Genomic DNA, 11,043 nt, shown 5'->3' on the forward strand with positions numbered 1-11,043 from the left:
AATTCTCCATCCTTCCTTCCCCCCCCCCCCCACCCTCTACTACAAGCCCCGCTTTCCCCTCTCTCCTGCTCTCCGAAGCCCCCGCCCATGCATCTGCTTGCCGATAGCGGTGCTACCGAGGCAGAGTTAATAAAGCCTGAAGTGTGTCTTGTCATTCCATCTGTCGATCATTCTAATTATTCTGAGATGGGAGCAAGCGATTGGACTGGGGAGGTGAAGTCTCAGAGCAGCCGCAGTATGACAGTGCGGTGCCGCTGAGGTGTATTTTTTATTTTTTTTTTCAGTTGAGAGCTGGCACGTGCACACATAGACATCAAAGGGGGCTTGAGCCCCTGCCCTTTTATCTGTCTGTAAAGAAAGTGCCCTCTCCAGACCATGAATGCAGTTTTTACTATGGTGAAAGAAATGCAGATGCCCTCTTTCCATGCCATACCTGAACATTCTCCTGAACTTGAATGCAGCATCTTGTGTTGAAAGAATTTGCCTCTCTGTGTAGAAATCCATGCCGTTATGCCACATCTCCAGTATTGACGTGATTATGCTTAGTTCAGTGTGGTATCAAGCACCGAAAATAACAGACATCCAAGCTCTCAATGTGTCGCAGCACGACGTGTTGAGAGCTTGGAGGTCTGCTATTGTTGATATTTTCACAAAAAGGCCCTTTTAGAAATTTCAGACCCTAACCCTAACCCTAACATTCTCTGCATGTCCCTGGTTGAGAGTAAGACTAGAATGGAGAGAGGGGAAGGAAAAATACACTGTTATACACTGCAAAATAGAGGAGGTTTGCCCCCGCCCCGCCCTTTCAGGATTCAACTATTGCCACCATCGTATTACCTGAACTCTTCACACATTGTGTTATCATGGGGATTTTTGTATGGGAAACACCAGCTGTCTGCCTGACATCCCACTAGAATGAGAACTTACATCAGAACAGGAGTTAGTCATCCGAGAACAGTGGTGATAGATAGATAGATAGATAGATAGATAGATAGATAGATAGATAGATAGATAGATACCTTTATTATCCCAAGGGGGAAATTCAGTTGTCCAGTTGTAGCATAGCAGTATACAGTATTTACAAAGTTACAGAGAAGTAAGAAAAAAGATAGATAAGAGTAAAAAATAAAATAAAAAAAAAGAGCAGTACAGTACCAATAAAGAGAAGGTGCATCAATAGAGGGGGCGAATAATATATAAGTATATATATACATAAAGTGACTTACAAAAAGAGACCGTAACAGTCAATGCTAGTTAGTGCAACAAGTATCTCACTGACATTGTTAAACAAAGCAGAATACTCAGAAACTACCAACACAACATAATAGTGCAAAGTCAAACATCAGTGCGAAAAAACTAACAAAAAAAAGCAGCTCAGAGAAGAAGAAAAATTAGGGAGCGTGTCACCGCAAGACGCACATGAGCACTCTCCCTGGAAGGTCCTTAGGGGTCAAAGTCAATACAGCAATAGTTCCGTCAGTCTAGGTTAGGAAGGAAGTCCTTTTCACTCGTCCGTTATGTGTCTCGTTGTACAGCTTAAGGGCGGCCGGTACAAAAGATTTTCCTAGTCTCTCACATCTCCGTCCTGGGTAGGCAAAGCGGTCGTTTCCTCTCTTACTCCAGTAACTGGTGATCTCCAGATGGAGGGGGTGAGAGGAGTTCTCCAAAATGGAATTTAGCTTCCTCGCTGTACGCACTCTGGTTACTTCCTCCACCCCCTGCAGAGAGGACCCAACAACAGAGCCTGCTTTCCTCACCAGTCTGTTCAGGTTAAACGTGTCACCTGCTCTGTTGTTGCCTCCCCAGCATGTTATACCAAAAAAGAGGACACTTGCCATGACAGACTGGTAAAACATCTGTAACATCCTCTTGCACACACCAAACAATCTCAGTCTTCTCAGGAGGAACAGCCTGCTTTTTCCCTTGCTGTGAATCGCCTGCGCATTGTCCGACCAGTCCAGTGAACTATTCAGTTGTACTCCGAGGAATTTGTAGTTATCCACAAGCTCAACCACCTCTCTGTTAATGGTGCTTGGCACCGGGGGGACTCTCTTGGAAGTACGGAAGTCCACCACCATCTCCTTGGTCTTGCTAGCGTTGAGCTTGAGATGGTTAGCCTCGCTCCACTGCACAAAGTCCCTCACCACACCATCGTGCTCAGCCGTGTTGTCACCCGAGATCTTGCTGACCACCACGGTATCATCTGAGAACTTCTGCAGATGACAGGTCTTGGAATTGAAGCGGAAGTCCGATGTATAGAGAGTGAACAGGAAGGGTGAGAGCACAGTTCCTTGAGGGGCCCCCGTGTTGCTCACCAGCACATCAGACCGACAGTTCTGCAATCTCACAAACTGTGGTCTTTCTGAAAGGTAGTCTGTGATCCATGCCACAAGGCCCTTGTCCACCCCCATCAGCGTAAGCTTTTCCGCAAGCAGAGCCGGTTGGATAGTGTTGAAAGCACTGGAGAAGTCAAAAAACATAATTCTGACCGTGCTGCCCCGATCTTCCAGGTGGGTGAAAGCCTTATGGAGCATGTAGGTGATGGCGTCATCAACCCCAATATCAGCCTGGTAGGCAAACTGAAGCGGGTCCAGGTAAAGTAACTAAGTACATTTACTGAAGTAGTCTACTTGAGTAAAGTTTTGAGGTACTGGAGTATTTCCAATTTTCTTTTCTTTCAATATTTTTTTATCTTTTATCCCACGATTTTGTAACCCATTTTTCACCCAGTGCCAATTGCTTAAGCTGTAATCCTGGTTTCTGTTCTCCCTCTACCAACCTGGGGAGGGCCCAGAACTGAGCTTCCTTCAGTACATGAGGAGTGAGCCTCTTATCACCTGACAGGGGGAGCTTCCCTGGTTGGACGTAGCGCATGGAAGGAACACGTTATTCCAACCAGTTCCTTTCCCCTCCATCAGGGGAGGCATTATAGAGACCAGCATTACTGCATGTTTTTGTGAGGGTATCTACCTTAGGAGACACAGGGAGAACATGCAAACTCCACACAGAAAGGCCCTTTCACCAACCCCATCTAGGGTATGGGGGAGAACACACCCCCCAGTGCCCACAGCGTCCCCGGCGGGAATCAAACCCAGGACCTAATATCTGTGAGGCGACAGCGCTACCGACTGCGCCACCGTGCCCCTGAGTATTTTCAATACTTTTACTTCTGCTCCACTACATCTCAGAGGCAAATATTGTACTTTTACTCCACTACAATTATTTGAAAACTGTACTTTGCAGATATAAATTATATTTTTTATTAAATATACAGTACATTAACCATTTTGAATTATGGACTTCTACTTACAGAGTATTTCTACATTGCAGTATTGACACTTTTATGTAATTAAATCTCTCTCTCTCTATGGCACCAGTTTCCATCTGAGGTTGCTACGGCGATAATAAGACAAGGGCTCATCATGCCATGTTCTGTGCGATATCCTGGACTGTGGTGAAAGCTTTACAGAGTTTCATTATTGGAATTAGATTACGCTGTGCTCTTGTGAGACTGTGCATGGCCAACTCTCTAATCTCACAAATAAAACTAGGGCTGTGTTCACCTACTCGTGATGCTGATCACAACCAGGGATTTGCCCTTGTTTTGCCTAAGGGGAGGCTCGCAGCAGGTGGTCCAGACCCAGAGTACTGTTTGGTGGGTAATGGACAGGTCCAGCAGGGAGAAAGGGATAGCTGCCATCACCGCAGCCTCTTATTATGTGTCTTTTTTTTTTAAACAATATATTTATTGAAAATTTTCAAAATGTACAAAATATGTATGTAATATGTATGTTAATATATTGAACATTAGAACAATAAGACATAATAAAGACACTACATACAAAAAAAAAAACAATTACATGGAACGTCAATAAAAGACAAGACCATATCAACAAACAATAGCAAAAAAAGAAAAAGAAAACACATAGCAATAAAGGTCATATTCCTCTTTCACACACACTTATGTGTCTTTTGATTGATTGATTATTTTATTAGACAAAAATGGAGAACAGTACATGTATTGTCAATACAATTGAACTGTAGTACAGTACAAGTACAGTTAAACATCCTGCCTAAAAGGAGCATCCCAAATAAGTCCTTTTGCTGTCTTTATGTGCCTCTGCCTCTCTCTATTTCTTCTGTCTGGCATTGTGATTTGTGCGATTGTGATGTGGCTTCTGTGCGGGGGCTCAAGGTGAACTGTTCATTTGCAGAGCTGTGATATTCTAAATAACCACCGTAGAAATGAATTAGCAGTGGTGGACAGAGAACAGAGAAATGTGCTATAGCTTCAGACAGGCTGGTAGACTTCAAAAGAAACTGAATCGGACTCAGAATTATTTCATTTGCAGGTGTGTTTGCACATGAAATAATCTGTCTTGATGAGGTTGGTGCATTAGACTGAATAACAGTATAAAAAATAATTTACACATAATCTCAAATATTACGATAAGCATAGGGAAGCTAGTAACTTTATATGATATGAAATGTAAACTGTTGACTATAAAGACTGGAATAGCAACATGGGTAAATAAATTAATATGTTTTGCATTCCGCATTGCAGTTGGGGGCGTGTGTGTGTGTGTGTGTGTGTGTGTGTGTGTGTGTGTGTGTGTGTGTGTGTGTGTGTGTGTGTGTGTGTGTGTGTGTGTGCGTGTGTGTGTGTACGTACGATTGGTGAGACAATCTATCAATCTGTCAGCAACTTACATGGACTTGTCTACTGTAGCACTCGTCTCACCTGTGTCATTCCACATACCGGTATATTACATCAAACACAACCAAGATGGCAATTCATTAATGAGAGATGGCACACATTTAGTCCACTGTGTCAGTCAGCAGAAATGGCAAATTATCCCAAAGAAATTATGTTAAAGCACAAGTTTGATGAAAAAAAAAAACCCACAAAAAATACCCAGCAGAAACCCGGGCAGAATATGAGTGGTGTGGGGTCTAGCATTCAGAACTCAGATCCAAGCTCTGAGGCAGTATAAAACACTCTCATCCTCACCCAAACTCTTCTTCGAGGCAGAAGAAAGTTTGCCGTCGCTTGGATGTTGGTAGAAAGAAAAAAAACTATGATGATGGCTGGGGTCAGCATCACAGAACAAGGGTTGTAGCTATACTGAAGGAATACCAGAACCCTGTTCACTGACACTGACAACAAAGCCCTCAATGTACAAAGTTTGCGCTACGTTCGCTGTAACAACTTCCTTTTGTGTATTCGCCTCAGTTTAAACCTGTTAGCTGCTGGAGATGTTTGAGGAGAATGGAGTGCAGCAAGAGCAGTGAGTGGTATGTCAATAAACGACTTCAAAGAACCCACACCGTACATCAGTCCTTGGAGAGTCTAGGCAGAGAAAAGGCGAAGGCTTAATTTCCCTATACAAATCCCTTTTCCTTTCTTCTTGTCACAGTCGGTGAGAGTTGGCATATTCAATAAAAGTTTAGAACTTGAACCAATGCCATCTTCTAAGCACTGAGGGAGGAAAAGTTATACATTTGTAGTTCCTCAGGAGTGAGAACAGATACCTGGTCTACTTGTGACGGGAACAACCCCAACCTCCCAGTAACCACTAGTGGCCGCAATTGTCTGCATTGTCCGTATTCTTCATCCAGCAACATAGCTAGACATTATTTGGTGGCATATATACTGTAAGTCTAGAGAAAATCGGGAGTTGAAGAAAATAAAAACGAGTTATTTTCTGTTTGTTTTTGGCAGGCAGGCAGGCAGGCAGGCAGGCAGGCAGACAGACGGGCAGACGGGCAGACAGAGGAGCTGTGCACATTGACTTCTTCCTGCCATGTGACTGTCCCTCTGTTTCTAAGTCCTGTGTTCCGTTTCTTCTCTGTTTTTTTCCTCCAGCAGCTGGACATTATTTGGTGACGGATAAGTCTAGAGAAAATCTAGGAGCTGGAGAAAAGAAACATATTTTATAAACAAGAAAAAGATATTGTATTTTCTGTTTGTTTTCGGCAGGCAGCCGGCAGACAGACAGACGGACAGACAGACAGACAGAGGAGCTGTGCACGTTGACTTCTTCGTGCCATTCTTGTCCCTCTGTTTCTAAATCCTGTGTTCTGTTTCTTCTGTTTGTTTGTTTTTTGTTGTTGTTGTTGTTGTTGTTGCAGACAGCACGGCTAGCATCATCGCGCGGCGCCGGCGCTTCAACCACCTGAGCCAGGAGGTGTACCAGCTGCCCATCGTGGTGTGGGACGGCGGCGAGCCCTCGCTCAGCGGTACCAGCACTCTCACCCTGCGGGTGTGCCCGTGCCGGGGGAACCACCTGAGGGCACGCACGTGCCAGGGAGAGGCCTTCTTGTCCTCGGCGGGCCTCAGCACGGGGGCCCTTATCGCCATCCTGCTGTGCATCGTCATCTTGCTCTGTAGGTGGCATGTGGCATGTTGTGTCGTTGTGGTGGCGTGCTGTCATGTGTGTCAGTATGTGGCGATGTGTGGTGAAACGTGACGTGAAGTTATGCACTATTAACCTCTGGTTATGTGATAGTCGAGACCGAAGGTCGCAGTTTAGTGTGAGAAACGGCACATCTTGTCTCTGTACGTGTATGCTCAGTTTGATGCTCTGACATCACACTCTGACACACACCAACAGAATCCCTTTTATGCCCATATATGGAGATCCCTGATGTCATCAATATTAACCCTAGGATGCATGAGTGGGGTCAAAAATGACCCCATGGGTTGTTATTCTTCAATATCTTTAAAATTAAAAGTTTAAATATTTTCATATTCCAGGTATTCCTCATAAAACATGTTTGTGACATGAGGCCATTTGCATTTTTATCATTCCTTTCATTAATTTTAAGAAATTGCATTTTTTGTATCACTACCCCACTCTTCCATGAGTGGGGTCAAAAATGACCCCAATTAAAATCAATGGATTTTTGCAATAAACTACTTTGCTCTCACACATAACTCTGCCATACTTTTGCCTAGCAACTTGATTTCAACTTTAAAACGCTCACACGACTTGGGCCTTTTATCTGCCAATAGGGACGATCTGTAATCGTTGAAGCCCCGCCCCCTCTGTCTACTAAACGCGTGCAGCAGCTGTCACACTTTGCTGTCACACTTTTCTCTCACACATAACTCTGGCATACTTTTGCGTAGCAACGTGATTTCAACTTTAAAACGCTCACACGACTTGGCACCTTTTCCGGCCAATAAGGACGAGCTGTAATTGTTGAAGCCCCGCCCCCCTGTCTTCCTATTGGCTGGGCTTTAAACAGCCACAACTCCAGTTCGCAGCATGGTACCGTCTCGAAATTTGGTGTCTGGACTTAGACCGCCATAGGGATGAGTTGCAATTGTTGAAGCCACGCCCCCTCTTCCCTCCTATTGGCTGGGCTTTAAACATCCATAACTCCAGTTTGCAGCATTGTACAGTCTCGAAACTTGGTGTCTGGACTTAGACGGCCAATATGGACGAGCTGTAATTGTTGAAGCCCCGCCCCCTCTTGTTGTTTCCACCCGCCCTGACGGTCGCTTCTCGCCCTTAGGGTGTCTTACTAATAGTTGTAATAGTAGTAATAAAAGTAGTAATAGTATTAGTAATAGTGTAATAGTAGTAGTTATAGTAGTAATAAAAGTTTCGACCGTAGATCGCAAGTTTAATATGTGAACGGTCACAGCTTGTAGGTATGTATGTATGTATATCTGTCACGCCTGACACTGTGGGTCTATGGGTTAATATTAAGCCCATATCTAACAGGACTTCATATGGGAATACCCATATATGGAGACCACATCGGCCACATACCACACTAACAAAATCCATATATGGCCAAAGACAGAGGGCCAAGACATCCCATATCTGTGTGGCTGGTTCTGCAGACAGGGATCTCCATGTATGGGCATAAAAACGATTAGTGTGACATCACAGTGAAGCCAGAGCGGAAAACACATTCTGTTAGAGTGGTTCCCCTGACATCACAGTGACATCAGAGCATGATGTCAGAGAGACAAACCCATAGAATCACAGTGTCAGGGCGTGACAGAGATACATACATACATACATACATACATACATACATACATACATACATACAAGCTGTGACCGTTCACATAGTAAACTTGCGACCTACGGTTGCAACTATTATTACTACTATTACTACTATTACTACTATTACTACTATTACCAGTAAGGCGCCCTAAGGGCGAGAAGCGACCGTCAGGGCGGGTGGAAACAACAGACTTGTAAGAGGGGGCGGGGCTTCAACAATTACAGCTCGTCCATATTGGCTGTCTAAGTCCAGACACCAAGTTTCGAGACAGTACCATGCTGCAAAATGGAGTTATGGATGTTTAAAGCCCAGCCAATAGGAGGAAAGAGGGGGCGGGGCTTCAACAATTGCAGCTCATCCCTATGGTGGTCTAAGTCCAGACACCAAGTATCAAGACGGTACCATGCTGCGAACTGGAGTTATGGATGTTTAAAGCCTAGCCAATAGGAAGACAGGGGGGCGGGGCTTCAACAATTACAGCTTGTCCCTATTGGCCGGAAAAAGTGCCAAGTCGTGTGAACATTTTAAAGTTGAAATCACGATGCTACGCAAAAGTATGCCAGAGTTATGTGTGAGAGAAAAGTGTGATAGCAAAGCTTGACAGCTGCTGCATGCGTTTAGTAGACAGAGGGGGCGGGGCTTCAACGATTACAACTTGTCCCTATTGGCAGAAAAAAGGCCCAAGTCGTGTGAGTGTTTTAAAGTTGAAATCACGTTGCTAGGCAAAAGTATGGCAGAGTTACGTGTGAGCGTAAGTCGTTTATTGCAAAAACACATTGATTTTAATTGGGGTCATTTTTGACCCCACTCATGGAAGAGTGTAGGTATTGGTAGGTCATGCATCCAAGGGTTAAGCCCATAACAGGACTTAATATGGGGATGCCCATATATGGAGGCCACATCGGCCACGTACCACACTAACATAATCCATATATGGCCAAGAAAGATGGCCAAAACAACCCATATCTGTGTGGCTGGTTCTACAGACAGGGATCTCCATATTTGGGCATAAAAGGGATTTATGTATGATGTCAGATGTCATAGACGTCATAGGACTTTCACATAACAAATAACTGAGTAAGCATGTTTGGGGTCTCACAGCATATCTCCATATACAGTACATGGATCTACATATATGGGTACCAGGAGTCTCCATATGACATATAACTGGTCTGATATACATCACTGGCCAGATGGCCAAGACATGGCGCGACCTCGAGGTCGCTTGTCAACCTTAGGCGTCTTACTGGTATGTTGCATTGCAACAAACTGTAACACGTCCTATGTATCCGTGTCTATAATGCATTATAATCTGCTTTTAACACTAAAATTATAGTTATACAGAACAACACACAAAGGGTTTCTGCCTACAGGTCCAGAGAGAGAGTGCGAAACAAGACAGAAAGACACAGAGGCACATAGAGAATAACAAAGCAGTATAGAGGTATAGAGATTTTGAATTACAAAGGATGTAAAGGTTAAGACCTTTGCTGTAATGTAGGCGTATGCCGTATTGCCTTGAGCCTTTTATACCAGTATTGCCTTGTTTCTTTTCATGAAGAGAGAGAGAGAGAGAGAGAGAGAGAGAGAGAGAGAGAGAGAGAGAGAGAGAGAGAGAGAGAGAGAGAAAGAGAGAGAGAGAGAGAGAGGTTTTGACAAGAGACGAGAGAGGTTTCGACAAGAGACAGGAGGCAGAGTGGGTGAAGGGATGAACAGAGGGAGGGTGTAGGTAAGGTGAGATGAGGACCATTCAAGTGGAGAGAAAGCATCAATGACAGGTATACCATGAGGACGGCTAGGTAGAGATTCACCCTGTGAATGACTTGGTGGTGACCTGTTATCACACTTTTCCTGGATTTAATGGAGAAATGTGCTTAGGGAATAGGGAAGAGCAAACTGGTCCTTTCCACAAAAAAATAAAGAGAAGAAGAAAAAAGGAGACGATTTAACATTCAGGAAGAATGTCTTCGGAAGACATGGAGACTTTGGATAGGGTAGGGTCGGGCACTCAATTGATTTGAGCCCGACTCAAGACATTTCTGTGTGTGTTCTGTCTGCTTGCGGCACCAACAAAGCACGAATGTATCTGGAAGACCTTAAACACGGCACATTGCATAGTGCTCCTCTATTAAAAGCATGTAATTTCCTCTTCAGCTGCGTGGATTTATCAGGCAGATGCGAAATGTGTGTGTGTGTGTGTGTGTGTGTGTGTGTGTGTGTGTGTGTGTGTGTGCGTGCGTGCGTGCGTGCGTGCGTGCGTGTGAAACTTCTTACTTAAAGGTGATACACCATGAAATTTAACTTTTCCTATTTTAAAACCTTTTTTTGGGGTCCCACTAGCACCTTCTATCCTCACAAAGTCCCATTTCTGACCGTTGTGTCTTTCTCTGGTTTTGAGAAGGCGAAGGTTAAAAGTATCCCACGAGTTCTCAAAACAGGCTGTCCAGATTTGCTGCCGATTGTGACGCCATCTGCCGATTGTGACGTCATCACAAAAAAAAAAAAAAAATCAAAAGATTTTTTTTTCAAAAAAAATTTTTTTTCAAAAAAAAATGTTTTTTCAAAAGGATTTTGTGGGGGGTGGCGCAGTTCAGGCCAAAGGTGGTACTGCAGCTGAAATGCTCTGAGAGCCATTCAAAAATGAGAGAGCCTCTCTATTCAGGAGTGGTAATTTAGCCTCAAACCTTTTGAAAAACGTTTTTGGGACATAAACAATATGACATAAATACCTTTTAAATGCATGGTGTATCACCTTTAAGATTTGACAAGTTGAATCTCTTGCAACTCAATCAACTGGCCAATCCAAACGTATATATATATATATATATATATATATATATATATATATATATGCCTCTTTACAGGAAAGGAACGCACACTCCAGTGAAGGGTGATGGACAGGATTCAATGCTTCATTTCTTTTGTATTGAGCAAAAGCACGACGTGTTTCGCCGTGTGGCTTCGTCAGGTGATATACATATACACAGGCATGACTGAACACTGGTATTTATAGTGACA

General features: G+C 43.8%; 1 protein-coding gene across 2 annotated transcripts in view; it reads left to right on the top strand.

Annotated features, from left to right (window-relative positions):
• LOC308307266 (cadherin-18) overlaps nucleotides 1-11,043 on the top strand; it is a 198,519-nt gene that overhangs the window by 171,225 nt on the left and 16,251 nt on the right. For both annotated transcript variants that reach the window (XM_080752445.1, XM_080752446.1), the window contains exon 11: nucleotides 6,133-6,387. In XM_080752445.1, the coding sequence (XP_080608571.1) occupies nucleotides 6,133-6,387 (255 nt within the window). The remainder of the gene's footprint in view (nucleotides 1-6,132; nucleotides 6,388-11,043) is intronic.

This window comes from Nannobrachium achirus, assembly GCF_963921795.1.
Source record: "Nannobrachium achirus genome assembly, chromosome: 21".
NCBI classification, from domain to species: Eukaryota; Metazoa; Chordata; class Actinopteri; order Myctophiformes; family Myctophidae; genus Nannobrachium; species Nannobrachium achirus.